Source organism: Pseudophryne corroboree, chromosome 1 (genome assembly GCF_028390025.1).
Source record: "Pseudophryne corroboree isolate aPseCor3 chromosome 1, aPseCor3.hap2, whole genome shotgun sequence".
NCBI classification, from domain to species: domain Eukaryota; kingdom Metazoa; phylum Chordata; class Amphibia; order Anura; family Myobatrachidae; genus Pseudophryne; species Pseudophryne corroboree.
This window is the reverse complement of record NC_086444.1, coordinates 517,105,694-517,122,739: the sequence shown is the minus strand read 5'-3', so window position 1 is coordinate 517,122,739 and position 17,046 is coordinate 517,105,694. Positions and strand designations below refer to the sequence as shown.

General features: G+C 46.8%; 1 protein-coding gene across 1 annotated transcript in view; it reads right to left on the bottom strand.

Annotated features, from left to right (window-relative positions):
• Window positions 1–2,538: 2,538 nt before the first annotated feature.
• DMRT1 (doublesex and mab-3 related transcription factor 1) overlaps window positions 2,539–17,046 on the bottom strand; it is a 282,371-nt gene continuing 267,863 nt past the window's right edge. Inside the window, exon 5 of the mRNA XM_063951260.1 lies at window positions 2,539–2,733. Coding sequence (XP_063807330.1) covers window positions 2,539–2,733 — 195 coding nt within the window. The remainder of the gene's footprint in view (window positions 2,734–17,046) is intronic.

The following is a 17,046-nucleotide window of genomic DNA, read 5'->3' as shown; positions in this document are numbered from 1 at the left end:
GGGCAGCCGCCCAGGAAGAACACGCCGACCTAGTAGAGTGGGCCTGTACAGATTTTGGGATCAGCATACCTGCCGTGGAATAAGCATGCTGGATAGTGAGCCTGATCCAGCGTGCAATTGTCTACTTTGAAGCAGGACACTCAATTTTATTGGGATCATATAGAACGAACAGCGAGTCGGATTTCCTGTGACAAGCTGTCCTTTTTACGTACAGTATATCTTCAAAGCCTTCACAACATCCAAAGACTTTGAAGTAGCGGAAGTGTCGGTGATAATGGGAACCACAATAGGTTGGTTGATGTGAAACAGAGACACCACTTTCGGAAGAAATTGCTGACGAGTTCTGAGTTCAGCTCTGTCTTCTTGGAAAATTAAATAGGAGCTCTTGTGAGACAAAGCCCCCAGCTCTGACACATGTCTAGCTGAAGCCAAGGCCAACAGTGTGATGGTCTTCCACGTAAGATATTTTATGTCCACCTTCTGCAATGGTTCAAACCAGTCCGATTGGAGGAACTGCAGCACCAAATTGAGATCTCAAGGTGCCGTGGGAGGCACAAAGGGAGGTTGGATGCACAGAACACCTTTCAAAAATGTCTGGACCTCAGGGAGAGAAGCCAGTTCTTTCTAAAAGAAAATGGACAAGGCCGAAATCTGGACCTTTTTGGATCCCAGACATAGGCCCACATCCACACCTGCCTGCAGAAAAAGTCCCAGGTGAAATTCCACCACAGAATAAGTTCTGCTTTCACACCAAGAGATGTATTTCTTCCAAATACGGTGGTAATGTTTAGACGTTACCCCCTTCCTGGCTTGGATCATAGTCCAGATAACTTTTTTAGGGATCCCTCTCCTGGCTATAATCAGATGTTCAACTTCCATGCCGTCAAACGTAGCCGCGGTAAGTCTTGATAGACGAAAGGGCCCTGTTGCAGAAGATCCTCGCGAAGAGGTAGAGGCCACAGCTCTTCCAGGAGCATCTCCAGAAGGTCCGTGTACCAGGCCCATCTTGGCCAGTCCGGAGCAATGAGTATTGCTTGACCCTTTTCCCTTTTTATTCTTTTGAGAATTCTTGGGATCAGAGGAAGAGTAGGAAACACATACACCATCTGACAGACCCATGGATTCGTCAGAGCGTCTACCGCCACTGCCTGTGGGTCTCTCGACCTGGAACAATACCGATTGAGCTTCTTGTTGAGACGAGAGGCAATCATGTCGATTTGTGGATATCCCCACTGACGTGTCAAGCACCTGAACACTTCCGGGTGAAGGCCCCACTTCCCCGGGTGCAGGTCGTGTCTGCTGAGGAAATCTACTTCCCAGTTGTCTACTCCCGGAATGAAGACCCCTGACAACGGCACAGCGTTTTTTTCTGCCCAGAGGAGAATTCTTGACACCTCTGACATCGCTCCCCCCCTGCGATGACCCCCTGGTACCGCTGAGGAAATCTGGAGTCACAACGGAGGAGCTGCGCGTCTCTGTCAGTCAGCGTCTGTGTCCACTGCAGAGGGAAAATGGCGCTGGTGAGCTGCTGGATCCCCTCATAGTGAAGGCCCTGCCCCTTCAATGGCGCGCGGTCTTCCCGCTTTTTTTATACTGGCTGAGGTAATCTGGTGCTTAAAATGGAGAGAAGAACTTTGTTTGTTTTTTGCCACTGTGTGTACTATGTACTGGAGACGCATTCCGCCCGGTTAGAAGCCGTGCGTCTCTGTACCCTCATGCCTCCATAATGGCCGGCAACCCGCTAGTCGGGACGCCGGCTTAGTACTCACCAATTTTCTTTCTTCTGGCTCTGTTAGGGGTGGCGGCATGCTGCCCGAATGTACGCTCGCCGTGGGGCTTGCGAATAGTTCCCTCAGGAACTCAGTGTCCTGTCAGCGGGGAACGGGACCATTAACCTTTCAAGAGGTTGGGCCGTTCTCCCCTCTAAGTCCCACGAAGCAGGCAGGCTGGTGCCATCCAGTCCTGCCTGAAAATAACAAACAAACAAAAATAAATGCAGAAAACTCTTCAGGAGATTCCATAAGCGTGACCGGCTCCTCCGGGCACATTTTCTAAACTGAGTCTGGTAGGGGGGGCACAGAGGGAGGAGCCAGCCCACACTATCAAATTCTTAAAGTGCCCATGGCTCGTCTATACCCCATGGTACTAAATGGAACCCCAGTATCCTCTAGGACGTAAGAGAAAATGTGGAAAGTTTGAAATTGAAATTAGCATTTCTCTATAGAGGGAATCTTATATAAGTTACCATAGATTTCAGATAAATCAGTTTGATACAAAATTATGTGTATGTTAGATGTAATAACACCTTCCATGCTGTAAATTATTATGCTCATTAAAAGTCACTTCATGTTTGGTGTGAAGGGTGCACCTTATATGGCCATGGACCATATACATAATGCCTTTATACTTTACAGTAGGGAAATTATTATATTGTATATAACCAGTTACAAGTTGTGTAATTGTTAATCCACAGCTTTAACATCTTTATTCAGTGAAGACACTATTACACATGTATTACATAAAACTGTGTACACAGTCCTACACAACTTTAACAGACCAAGACTTACCACTGGCCTTTGTCTCTGGGTAAGGTGGGTTCTCCTCAAAAGTGAAGATGGGTTGGACACACGCAGAGGTGGCCACACTCTGCCCAAGGTATGAAGGGTAGTATGAGTGCATCCTGTATTGGGAGCTTGCGTTATGTCCTGGCAAACGGTTATCACTGGTTTTCATCTACACAAAGATAAAACTATAATTAGTCTGACGAGCTTTTTGTACAGACAGCTGCTAATAACCTAGAAGCAAATTACACAGGCATTATAATTTTTATATTTAGAAGGTGCCACAAAGGGATCCAAAAAACTATACAAATATAACAGAGCAAATCACTAAATAACATAAGTACAAAGTGATACAAACCTTATTTACAAAACAGATTTTCAGAGGCAATGATTATCAGCAATTTTGCATGTTGGATTTAAAACAATATAGGAAGGGGCCCTAAGACTAGGATTTAAAACAATACCATATGTGTTGTAATTTCAAGAATTGGAACAAATAAATGAAAAATGTAAAGTCAGAGGAGAGTTTACTTTTGTTACAAATCTTTGGGCAGTATCCTATTAGTGGAGATAAATCATCGGGTGCCAAAATGACAGTTTTTCGCACTTTTTCCTGGTTTCACCTATGTTTTTTTTTTTTTTTTTACAGATTATCCAATCAGGATCGCCCATAAAAAAAATATTTCCTCACAAAAAAACACGCCGATTCAGTGAAACCTTTTCATGAGAAACAGCCTTGTTTTCGCTTGAAAACAGGGCTGTTTCAGGGGATTTGGTTTCGCAGAGAAGCCGGAGCAGTGCTGCATACCTCCTCTTTCCCTGCCCCCGGTGGCATCACATCACAGAAGAGTGGTCATGTGACCGGGCAGTCGGTGCTAACCTGTCTACACCGGGAGCTGTCAGGAGTCGGCATCCGATGCAGGAACAAAACCCCAACAAGCCTCAGCTTGTGCCAGCTTATCACGGCTAATAGGATAGCCCCGGGCGATATCATTACCCACGGTAATGTACCCCGGTTAATTGGTTATCCCCATTAGCCATGCCATAATGTCCTTCCTTCTAGTTCTCAGCACTCATCTACGTGGATGAGAAATCCAATGCCAATGTTACGTACAACTTATACCTCTTTCGCACATGCAGCAAAATCCTGTGTTTTTACATGTACAGTCCTATCAAATCGGGATTTCTGTATGTGTGAAAGGACATGACTCGGAATGAAGTCCCAGGTTTCCAACCCTGCTCACAACCAAGGTTGGGCTGAGACCTGGGAATAACCCAGCTTGCTAGACCCGGCAAAATTCCAGAGTCTTATGTCTGAAAGTGGTATTAGACGGAGCTGCAGTAAACATTTATTATATGGTGTGAATGCTTTTGCACTGTTATGCGCTCGGTCATTCCATATTCATAATATCCTATGCATAACTGTGTAAGTAGAAAAATGTAGTAATATGTACCCATACATACACTACTGGTCAAAGATTTTAGAACACCCTATTTTTCCAATTTTTATTGACATTTAGTGGATCAATGTCTCAATGCACACTGCAATTAAAGCATAGTTAAAACAACTGAAGATAAAAAATAAATCATAGAATCATTTTAGTTAACTAAATGTAATCAACCTTTTTCTCTCATTATATCCACCTTTTGCAGCTGTGACTAGGCGCGGCGACGTGACTTCTTAAAAAAAAAAGCCTATTATAAGGGAATCGCCCTGGTATTATTCCACATTCTTGCTACTTGTGGTCTTCATTTGAGTCAGCTGAACCAGCTGAATTAATTTAAACACACAAAGATAAGAGGGTGGGTGGGAGGCTAATCTAGATCAGAGAGGTACTAAATCTGCCTAGCATCAGCTAAGACTCCACAAATGCAACGATCCTATAGGACAGGAGAAAACCACAACTAACATTCTCAATATTAAAGGGTAAACAACTCTAACACATTAAAGAAGCAATACCAAGAGAAACATCCTGTGGTTTAATCTCCTTCATGTTGATTTCAATTAAAAACCTTCAGTCCTATTGATATGTCTGAGTGTACTTTGTATGTTTTAATATTTTTAGTCGATCTACATATATTCAGATGTAATAGGAATAATAAGGCATAAAAAACTTCTTTTATTAAAATCTATAAAATAAATCATATCAAAGCCTAATATAAAGCATTAAAAATAGGATTTGAATTACCTACCGGTAAATCCTTTTCTCGTAGTCCGTAGGGGATATTGGGAATCCATTTAGTACCATGGGGTATAGACGGGTCCACTTAGAGCAATAGGCACTATAGAAGTTTGATTAGGTGTGCTGGCTCCTCCCTCTATGCCCCTCCTACCAGATTCAGTCTAGGAAACTTTGTCCGAGGAGACGGACATACTTTGAGAGAAGGAAATAGATAAGGAAAGTGGTGAGATTTCGAACCAGCACAACCAAAACAAGAGGAAAGCCATGCTAACCCAACTTGAAAACCGGAACAGCAACAGCTGAACCAAACAACAGCAGTTAAACATGTAACTGTGCAGGAAAAACGAAGCAACGGGCAGGCGCCCAGTATCCCCTACTGACTACGAGAAAAGGATTTACCGGTAGGTAATTAAAAATAAGAATTTACTTACCGATAATTCTATTTCTCATAGTCCGAAGTGGATGCTGGGGACTCCGAAAGGACCATGGGGAATAGCGGCTCCGCAGGAGACTGGGCACAAAAGTAAAAAGCTTTAGGACTACCTGGTGTGCACTGGCTCCTCCCCCTATGACCCTCCTCCAAGCCTCAGTTAGGATACTGTGCCCGGACGAGCGTACACAATAAGGAAGGATTTTGAATCCCGGGTAAGACTCTTTCCAGCCACACCAATCACACCGTACAACTTGTGATCTGAACCCAGTTAACAGCATGATAACAGAAGGAGCCTCTGAAAAGATGTCTCACAACAACAATAACCCGATTTTTGTAACAATAACTATGTACAAGTAATGCAGACAATCCGCACTTGGGATGGGCGCCCAGCATCCACTACGGACTATGAGAAATAGAATTATCGGTAAGTAAATTCTTATTTTCTCTAACGTCCTAGTGGATGCTGGGGACTCCGAAAGGACCATGGGGATTATACCAAAGCTCCCAAACGGGCGGGAGAGTGCGGATGACTCTGCAGCACCGAATGAGAGAACTCCAGGTCCTCCTCAGCCAGGGTATCAAATTTGTAGAATTTAGCAAACGTGTTTGCCCCTGACCAAGTAGCAGCTCGGCAAAGTTGTAAAGCCGAGACCCCTCGGGCAGCCGCCCAAGATGAGCCCACTTTCCGTGTGGAATGGGCTTTTACAGATTTTGGCTGTGGCAGGCCTGCCACAGAATGTGCAAGCTGAATTGTACTACAAATCCAACGAGCAATCGTCTGCTTAGAAGCAGGAGCACCCAGCTTGTTGGGTGCATACAGGATAAACAGCGAGTCAGATTTTCTGACTCCAGCCGTCCTGGAAACATATATTTTCAGGGCCCTGACTACGTCCAGCAACTTGGAATCCTCCAAGTCCCTAGTAGCCGCAGGCACCACAATAGGCTGGTTTAAGTGAAATGCTGAAACCACCTTAGGGAGAAATTGAGGACGAGTCCTCAATTCTGCCCTATCCGTATGAAAAATTAGGTAAGGGCTTTTATAGGATAAAGCCGCCAATTCTGAAACACGCCTGGCTGATGCCAGGGCTAACAGCATTACCACTTTCCATGTGAGATATTTTAAGTCCACAGTGGTGAGTGGTTCAAACCAATGTGATTTTAGGAATCCCAAAACTACATTGAGATCCCAAGGTGCCACTGGAGGCACAAAAGGAGGCTGTATATGCAGTACTCCCTTGACAAACGTCTGAACTTCAGGAACAGAAGCTAGTTCTTTTTGGAAGAATATTGACAGGGTCGAAATTTGAACCTTAATGGACCCTAATTTGAGGCACATAGACAGTCCTGTTTGCAGGAAATGCAGGAATCGACCCAGTTGAAATTCCTCTGTAGGGGCCTTCCTGGCCTCGCACCACGCAACATATTTTCGCCAAATACGGTGATAATGTTGTACGGTCACACCCTTCCTAGCTTTGATCAGGGTAGGGATGACTTCATCCGGAATGCCTTTTTCCTTCAGGATCCGGCGTTCAACCGCCATGCCGTCAAACGCAGCCGCGGTAAGTCTTGGAACAGACATGGTCCCTGCTGGAGCAGGTCCTTTCTTAGAGGTAGAGGCCACGGGTCTTCCGTGAGCATCTCTTGAATTTCCGGGTACCAAGTCCTTCTTGGCCAATCCGGAGCCACGAGTATAGTCTTTACTCCTCTCCTTCTTATGATTCTCAGTACTTTTGGTATGAGAGGAAGAGGAGGGAACACATACACTGACTGGTACACCCACGGTGTTACCAGAGCGTCCACAGCTATTGCCTGAGGGTCCCTTGACCTGGCGCAATATCTGTCCAGTTTTTTGTTGAGGCGGGACGCCATCATGTCCACCTTTGGTTTTTCCCAACGGTTCACAATCATGTGGAAGACTTCTGGGTGAAGTCCCCACTCCCCCGGGTGAAGATCGTGTCTGCTGAGGAAGTCTGCTTCCCAGTTGTGCACTCCCGGAATGAACACTGCTGACAGTGCTATCACATGATTTTCCGCCCAGCGAAGAATCCTTGCCACTTCCGTCATTGCCCTCCTGCTTCTCGTGCCGCCCTGTCTGTTTACGTGGGCGACTGCCGTGATGTTGTCCGACTGGATCAACACCGGCTGACCCTGAAGCAGAGGTCTTGCCTGACTTAGGGCATTGTAAATGGCCCTGAGTTCCAGGATATTTATGTGAAGTGACGTTTCCAGGCTTGACCACAAGCCCTGGAAATTTCTTCCCTGTGTGACTGCTCCCCAGCCCCTCAGGCTGGCATCCGTGGTCACCAGGACCCAATCCTGAATGCCGAATCTGCGGCCCTCTAGGAGATGAGCACTCTGTAACCACCACAGGAGAGACACCCTTGTCCTTGGAGACAGGGTTATCCGCTGATGCATTTGAATATGCGATCCGGACCATTTGTCCAGCAGATCCCACTGAAAAGTTCTTGCGTGGAATCTGCCGAATGGAATCGCTTCGTAAGAAGCCACCATCTTTCCCAGGACCCTTGTGCATTGATGTACTGACACTTGGCCTGGTCTTAGGAGGTTCCTGACTAGGTCGGATAACTCCCTGGCTTTCTCTTCCGGGAGAAACACCTTTTTCTGTACTGTGTCCAGAATCATTCCTAGGAACAGCAGACGTGTCGTCGGAATCAGCTGCGATTTTGGAATATTTAGAATCCATCCGTGCTGTCGTAGTACTACTTGAGATAGTGCTACTCCGACCTCTAACTGTTCTCTGGACCTTGCCCTTATCAGGAGATCGTCCAAGTAAGGGATAATTAAGACGCCTTTTCTTCGAAGAAGAATCATCATTTCAGCCATTACCTTGGTAAAGACCCGGGGTGCCGTGGACAATCCAAACGGCAGCGTCTGAAACTGATAGTGACAGTTCTGTACCACAAACCTGAGGTACCCTTGGTGAGAAGGGCAAATTGGGACATGGAGGTAAGCATCCTTGATGTCCAGAGACACCATATAGTCCCCTTCTTCCAGGTTCGCTATCACTGCTCTGAGTGACTCCATCTTGAACTTGAACCTTTTTATGTAAGTGTTCAAGGATTTCAGATTTAAAATGGGTCTCACCGAGCCGTCCGGCTTCGGTACCACAAACAGCGAGGAATAATACCCCTTTCCCTGTTGTAGGAGGGGTACCTTGATTATCACTTGCTGGGAATACAGCTTGTGAATGGCTTCCAATACCGCCTCCCTGTTGGGGGGAGACGTTGGTAAAGCAGACTTCAGGAACCGGCGAGGGGGAGACGTCTCGAATTCCAATTTGTACCCCTGAGATACTACCTGCAGGATCCAGGGGTCCACTTGCGAGTGAGCCCACTGCGCGCAGATATTCTTGAGACGGGCCCCCACCGTGCCTGAGTCCGCTTGTAAGGCCCCAGCGTCATGCTGATGGCTTGGCAGAAGCGGGGGAGGGCTTCTGTTCGTGGGAAGAGGCTGTCTGCTGCAGTCTTTTTCCCCTTCCTCTGCCCCGGGGCAGATATGAGTGGCCTTTTGCCCGCTTGCCCTTATGGGGACGAAAGGACTGAGCCTGAAAAGACGGTATCTTTTTCTGCTGTGAGGTGACTTGGGGTAAAAAGGTGGATTTCCCAGCCGTTGCCGTGGCCACCAGGTCCGATAGACCGACCCCAAATAACTCCTCCCCTTTATACGGCAATACTTCCATATGCCGTTTGGAATCCGCATCACCTGACCACTGTCGCGTCCATAACCCTCTTCTGGCAGAAATGGACATCGCACTTACTCTTGATGCCAGAGTGCAAATATCCCTCTGTGCATCACGCATATATAGAAATGCATCCTTTAAATGCTCTATAGTCAATAATATATTGTCCCTGTCCAGGGTATCAATATTTTCAGTCAGGGAATCCGACCAAGCCACCCCAGCACTGCACATCCAGGCTGAGGCGATTGCTGGTCGCAGTATAATACCAGTATGTGTGTATATACTTTTTAGGATATTTTCCAGCTTCCTATCAGCTGGTTCCTTGAGGGCGGCCGTATCAGGAGACGGTAACGCCACTTTTTTTGATAAGCGTGTGAGCGCCTTATCCACTCTAGGGGGTGTTTCCCAGCGCGCCCTAACCTCTGGCGGGAAAGGGTATAATGCCAATAATTTTTTAGAAATTAGCAGTTTTTTATCGGGGGAAACCCACGCTTCATCACACACCTCATTTAATTCATCTGATTCAGGAAAAACTACGGGTAGTTTTTTCACACCCCACATAATACCCTTTCTTGTGGTACTTGTAGTATCAGAAATGTTCAAAACCTCCTTCATTGCCGTGATCATGTAACGTGTGGCCCTACTGGAAAATACGTTTGTTTCCTCACCGTCGACACTGGAGTCAGTATCCGTGTCAGTGTCTGTATCGACCTGAGGTAACGGGCGTTTTATAGCCCCTGACGGTGTTTGAGACGCCTGTACAGGTATTAACTGATTTGCCGGCTGTCTCATGTCGTCAACAGTCTTTTGTAAAGTGCCGACACTATCACGTAATTCTTTCCATAAGACCATCCAGTCAGGTGTCGACTCCCTAGGGGGTGACATCACTAACACAGGCAATTGCTCCGCCTCCACACCATTTTCCTCCTCATACATGTCGACACAGCGTACCGACACACAGCACACACACAGGGAATGCTCTGATAGAGGACAGGACCCCACTAGCCCTTTGGGGAGACAGAGGGAGAGTTTGCCAGCACACACCAGAGCGCTATATATATATACAGGGATAACCTTATATAAGTGTTTTTCCCTAATATAGCTGCTGTATATATTAATATGCCAATTTAGTGCCCCCCCTCTCTTGTTTTACCCTGTTTCTGTAGTGCAGGACTGCAGGGGAGAGTCAGGGAGCCTTCCTCCAACGGAGCTGTGAGGAAAAAATGGCGCCAGTGTGCTGAGGAGATAGGCTCCGCCCCCTTCTCGGCGGCCTTTCTCCCGCTTTTTAATGGAAAAATTGGCAGGGGTTAAATGCATCCATATAGCCCAGGAGCTATATGTGATGTATTTTTTGCCAAAAAAAGGTTTTTTATTGCGTCTCAGGGCGCCCCCCCCCCCCAGTGCCCTGCACCCTCAGTGACCGGAGTGTGAAGCGTGCTGAGAGCAATGGCGCACAGCTGCGGTGCTGTGCGCTACCTTATTGAAGACCAGGACGTCTTCTGCCGCCGATTTTCCGGACCTCTTCACTCTTCTGGCTCTGTAAGGGGGCCGGCGGCGCGGCTCCGGGACCCATCCATGGCTGGGCCTGTGATCGTCCCTCTGGAGCTAATGTCCAGTAGCCTAAGAAGCCCAATCCACTCTGCACGCAGGTGAGTTCGCTTCTTCTCCCCTTAGTCCCTCGGTGCAGTGAGCCTGTTGCCAGCAGGTCTCACTGAAAATAAAAAAACCTACTTTAAACTTTTACACTAAGCAGCTCAGGAGAGCCCCTTAGCCTGCACCCGTCTCGTTCGGGCACAAAAAATCTAACTGAGGCTTGGAGGAGGGTCATAGGGGGAGGAGCCAGTGCACACCAGGTAGTCCTAAAGCTTTTTACTTTTGTGCCCAGTCTCCTGCGGAGCCGCTATTCCCCATGGTCCTTTCGGAGTCCCCAGCATCCACTAGGACGTTAGAGAAACCTCCATATGCCTTTTTGAGTCGGCATCACCTGTCCATTGCCGAGTCCACAGGACCCTTCTGGCAGAAATCGACATAGCATTTATTCTAGAACCCAGTAGACTAATGTCTCTTTGAGCATCTCTCATATATAGGACAGCGTCTTTAATATGCCCCAGGGTCAACAATACAGTATCCTTGTCTAAGGTATCAATTTCCTCAGATAAGGTATCCGTCCATGCTGCTACAGCACTACACACCCAGGCCGACGCGATTGCCGGCCTCAGTAAGGTACCTGAATGTGTATAAATGGATTTCAGGGTAACCTCCTGTTTGCGATCCGCAGCATCTTTGAGGGTAGCCGTATCCTGTGACGGCAGGGTAACCTGTCCGTTGGCGGGAAAGGATACGCCATAAGAATCCTTTTGGAAATCTGCAGTTTTTTATCTGGAGATTCCCAAGCCTTTTCACATAACTCATTTAGCTCGTGTGAGGGGGGAATGGTTACCTCCGGCTTCTTTTCCCCATACATATGCACCCTCTTGTCAGGGACTGGGGTTTCCTCTGTGATGTGCAACACATCCTTAATTGCTATAATCATATAACGGATAGATTTAGCCAATTTTGGCTGTAACTTTGCATCATCGTAATCGACACTGGAGTCAGAATCCATGTCGGTATCTGTGTCAACAGTTTGGGATAGTGGGCGCTTCTGAGACCCTGACGGCCTCTGCGACATAGGATCAGGCACGGGTTGGGACCCTGACTGTCCCGAGGCTTCAGCTTTTTCTAACTTTTTATGCAAGGAATTAACATTATCATTTAAAACCTTCCACATATCCATCCAATCAGGTGTCGGCGCCGTCGGCGGAGACACCACATTCATTTGCTCCCGCTCTGCTTCCACATAGCCTTCCTCATCAGACATGTCGACACAAGCGTACAGACACACCACACACACAGGGAATGCCCTCTCTGAAGACAGTTCCCCCACAAGGCCCTTTGGAGAGACAGAGAGAGAGTATGCCAGCAAACACCCCAGCGCTATAAACCAAGGAATAACACAGTAACTTAATGTTAATCCAGTAGCTGCTGTTTATATTGCTTTTTGCGCCTAATTATGTGCCCCCCCCCCTCTCTTTTTACCCTCTTCTACCGTGTATCTGCAGGGGAGAGCCTGGGGAGCTTCCTCTCAGCAGAGCTATGGAGAAAAAATGGCGCTGGTGAGTGCTGAGGAAGAAGCCCCGCCCCCTCGGCGGCGGGCTTCTGTCCTGCTGAAATATGCAATTTTTTGGCGGGAGCTCACACATATATACAGTGCCCAGCTGTATATATGCTTAACTTTGCCAAAAGAGGTCCCAAATGCTGCCCAGGGCGCCCCCCCCCCCCCCCCCCCCGCGCCCTTACAGTGACCGGAGTATGTGTAGGTGTGTGGAGAAATGGCGCACAGCTGCAGTGCTGTGCGTTACCTCAGTGAAGAACACGGAGTCTTCTGCCGCCTGTGAAGTCTTCTTTGCTTTTCATACTCACCCGGCTTCTGTCTTCCGGCTCTGCGAGGGGGACGGCGGCGCGGCTCCGGGACCGGACGGCGAGGGTGAGATCCTGCATACCGATCCCTCTGGAGCTAATGGTGTCCTGTAGCCTAAGAAGCAGGACCTAGCTTCAGAGAGTAGGGCTGCTTCTCTCCCCTCAGTCCCTCGATGCAGGGAGTCTGTTGCCAGCAGGTCTGGAGGAGGGGCATACAGGGAGGAGCCAGTGCACACCAGAACCTAAATTCTTTCTTAAAGTGCCCATGTCTCCTGCGGAGCCCGTCTATCCCCATGGTCCTTACGGAGTCCCCAGCATCCACTAGGACGTTAGAGAAATTATAGAATCATTTTGGTTATCAAAATGTATCAGATGTTCTGAAATAAAGAGGCCCTTTAACAAGACCTTACTTCCGAGTTGCACTGACTGGTGACCTGGCCTGAATGTATTGGGTACCAATACATGGAGACCGAATAAAAATTAAGCATATTTATTTTAACCTATAAGAGTGTAACAGCAATTAAAACAACAATCTCAATAAACAGAAAAAGAGCACCCTAATATAGAAGGGAAACAAATGCACAACAACCAAGTAATATTATCTGCCTTTATCACATCCTGGGACTTGAACTTGCAACAGGTGTAGAATGAGAGTAAATTAGTCTAATGATCATACACTACTTACTCTCATTCATTATTGCAGGACTTTCTTCAGGTTGCACACACTGTGGAGTGCCCTCGCGCGCACAATTAAGACTCTCCTCTAGCCTCCAAACCTTCAAGCATTTACTGAAAACTCACCTCTTCAGGCCAGCTTATCAAATACCGGAACCGCCCAGATAACCTACACAGTTATCTCCCCTTTATAAAGTCCACATATAACCTCATATATTTTGCCTTTATTCACTTCACATTTTCCTGGCCCCAAGCCAAAATTGCTGTGTGACTATCATACAGCCCACCAAGAACCTTTGTACTCTGGCTGGACCATTATGCAATAGACAGCATCTATCCTAGTATATCAATGCTATTTCCCAATAACAGGTCCTTCATACCTCAATGGGATATATTCAATTAAAGTCGGATCCATTCCGACATGTATTTGTCGGAATGGATCCGACAACCCCTATTCAATCCCATCTAAAATTCGACTTTTTCAAGTCGAATTTAGATGGGACCCAGAAGAGGCGAGGGGGGGCGAGCCGCGGGGGGACAGCCGGCGGCATCCAGAGTAGAGCAGCGTGCTGGAGCCGGGTGGAAGCTGCCGTGAGGTCGGGCGGGTGAGTGACATCCAGCTGCAGCGCTACTGTAGCGCTGATCTCCTCTGGATGCCGCCGGCTGTCCCATCGCGGCTCGCTCCCCATCGCCTCCTCTGGGTCCATCTCATTCCGACAGACGGCAGTTTTCGACTGCAATTGAATATACCCCATGTCTATCTGTTGTTATTATTAACCAGTTTTGTTCTATTACTGTACTTTCCAATTGTAAAGCATAATGCAATATACTAGGCTATATAAGAATCTGTTAAAAAATAATAAATATATATGTGCATATCTTGGGAGTCTTATGTCACAAACAACAGGCAGCACCAGGACTTAGGGGTCTATGTACTTAGCCTTGGAAAGAGATGAAGTGGAGAGAGAAAAAGTACCAACCAACCAGCTCCTGTCCTCTTTCAAACACAGCCTGTAACATGGCAGTTAGGAGCTGACTGGCTGGTACTTTATCTCTCTCCAAGGCTTAGTAAATAGGGGAACATAAAAAAAACTGTAAGGGGATTGAACATCTTGGCATACACTAGAAAACTGTGAGAAACACACTTTGATCACACTGAACTAAGATAAACATGCAACCAATTTCTACCTTTATATCGTATGTAAAGAGGGTCCCAGGTGGGCATGACCTTCATTGACATATCCCTCATACTCCCGTTCTTCTTTCCGACTTACTGAATAATAGTAACACAATCACACAAACACATACAAATATGTAATACACCTCTTGTGTGAGAAAATATGCAATCATGATTCACAATAGGCTCATAGATGAACTACAGCAGAGTTTTCTACTGTCTGGCGAAAATACCTCTATAAAGCACCTTAATGGAAACTCCTGTAGTCTGTTCTAAACCTGAAGCACGTCCTGTGGTATTAAAAAAAGGGGGGGAGACAGACAAGACACTGGCTTAAATCACTGCAAATGCTGGCGTGGCTGTGAGAAGAAACATCTATATCTGTCTGTGTTGATAGACATACTTAATTAACCTCTGCTATTCTGTTCCAAGATACTGTTCTAGACAAAATCACTGACCCACAAACAATATGTTGCCATCAGAATCTCAAACTGCCATGACACTGAAGAAATATAGCCCTATCAGCACTATCAGGGAGAAAAAAAACTTTTATATTATCTGCTGTGAGAAATATGGCTTCTATTCACGTCACACATGAGCTGCCAGAAACACTATGATACTTTTAGCATAAATCTGCAGGGTAGACAATGCAATAATACATATTCAGTGGCTTGGAGACAAGTAAAACCTTAATCCAGAAAATATACACAATACATCCATCCTCTTCTACTTTTATATTTTAGAAGGCAATATACAATTCTTATTAAACAATAATATGCTGAATATTTTTTGGGGAGCAAAAAACAGGATTTTGATAACCTACCGGTAAATTCTTTTCTCCTAGTCCGTAGAGGATGCTGGGGCCCACTTCATGACCATGGGGTATAGAAGGGATCCGCAGGAGACATGGCCACTCTAAAGACTTTTCATTGGGTGTGAACTGGCTCCTGCCTCTATGCCCCTCCTCAAGACCTCAGTTGTAGGAACGGTGCCCAGGGAGACTGACATTTCGAGGAGAGGAATTACTTAACTAGTGGTGAGATATCTACCAACTCACACCCTCAACCATGCCGCACACATGGCATTCAACATAACACACGCCAACAGGCATGAACTAACTGCTGCAACATGCTGAACCAAGATAACACAACTTGCGTAACTGTAATAACTAAACTGCAGGTAAAGTACGCACTGGGATGGGCGCCCAGCATCCTCTACGGACTAGGAGAAAAGGATTTACCGGTAGGTTATCAAAATCCTATTTTTTCATACGTCCTAGAGGATGCTGGGGTTCACTTCATGACCATTGGGTTTATACAAAAGCTACAGTACGGGCGGGAGAGTGCAGATGACCCTGCAGCACCGATTGACCGAACTTGAGGTCCTATTCAGCCAAGGTGTCAAACTTGTAGAATTTTGCAAATGTTTTTGACCCTGACCAAGTAGCTGCTCGGCATAGTTGTAATGCCGAGATCCCCTCCCCCCCTGGCCAGCCGCCCAGGAAGAGCCCACCTTCCTAGTAGAATGGGCATTCCCCGACATCGGTAACGGCAATCCAGCCGTAGAATGAGCTTGCTGAATCGTACCTCTGATCCAGCGCGCAATAGTCTGCTTGGAAGCAGGACAGCCAATCTTGTTGGGAGCATACAGGACAAACAAAACCTCTGTTTTCCGTATTCGAGCTGTTCTAGCGACATAAATCTTAAAAGCTCTAACCACATCTAGAGACTTTGACTCAGTGAACGTGTCAGTAGCAACTGACACCACAATAGGTTGGTTTATGTGGAAAGAGGAAGCCACCTTTGGAAGAAAATGTTGACGAGTTCTCAACTCTGCCCTATCTTCATGGAAGATCAGGTAAGGGCTCTTGTGAGACAAGGCCCCCAATTCAGATACCCGCATTGCGGATGCCAACGCCAAAAGCATCACCACTTTCCAAGTGAGAAACTTCCAACTCTATTTCTTGTAGAGGCTCAAACCAACCCGATTGAAGGAACTGCAACACCACATTAAGGTCCCATGGTGCCACTGGAGGCACAAATGGAGGCTGGATGTGCAGAACCCCTTTCACGAACGTCTGAACTTCTGAAAAGGAGGCCAATTGTTTTTGAAAGAAAACTTATAAGGCTGAAATCTTGACCTTGATTGACCCCAATCTAAGGCCCGCATCCACACCAGCCTGCAGAAAATGGAGAACACGTCCCAACTCAAACTCTTCCATAGGAGCCTTCTTGGATTCACACCAAGACACATATTTTCTCCAAATACGGTAGTAATGTTTAGACGTTACTCCTTTCCTGGCCTAAATAAGAGAGGGGATGATTTCCTTGGGAATACCCTTTCGGGCTAAGATCCGACGCTCAACAGCCAGGCCGTCAAACGTAGCCGCGGCAAGTCTTGATACACACACGGCCCCTGCTGCTCTCGAGGAGGAAGAGGCCGAGGATCTTCTATGAGCAACTCCTGAAGATCTGGATACCAAGCCCTCCTTGGCCAGTCTGGGGCAATGAAGATTGCTCAAACTCTTGTTCTTATTATTATTTTGAGAACTTTTGGAATCAGTGGAAGTGGAGGGAAAACATATACCGACCAAAACACCCACTGGGTCACCAGTGTATCCACTGCTATTGCTTGAGGGTCTCTCGACCTGGAACAATATCTCTGAAGCTTCTTGTTTAGACGAGATGCCATCATGTCTACTTGAGGAAAATTGCTGACAGAGCTCTAACATGTCTTTCTGCCCAGAGGAGAATCCTTGTCACCTCTGCCATTGTCGCTCTGCTTTTCGTTCCCCCTTGCCTGTTTATGTACGCGACTGCTGTTACATTGTCCGACTAGATCTGCATGGGATCTTGAAG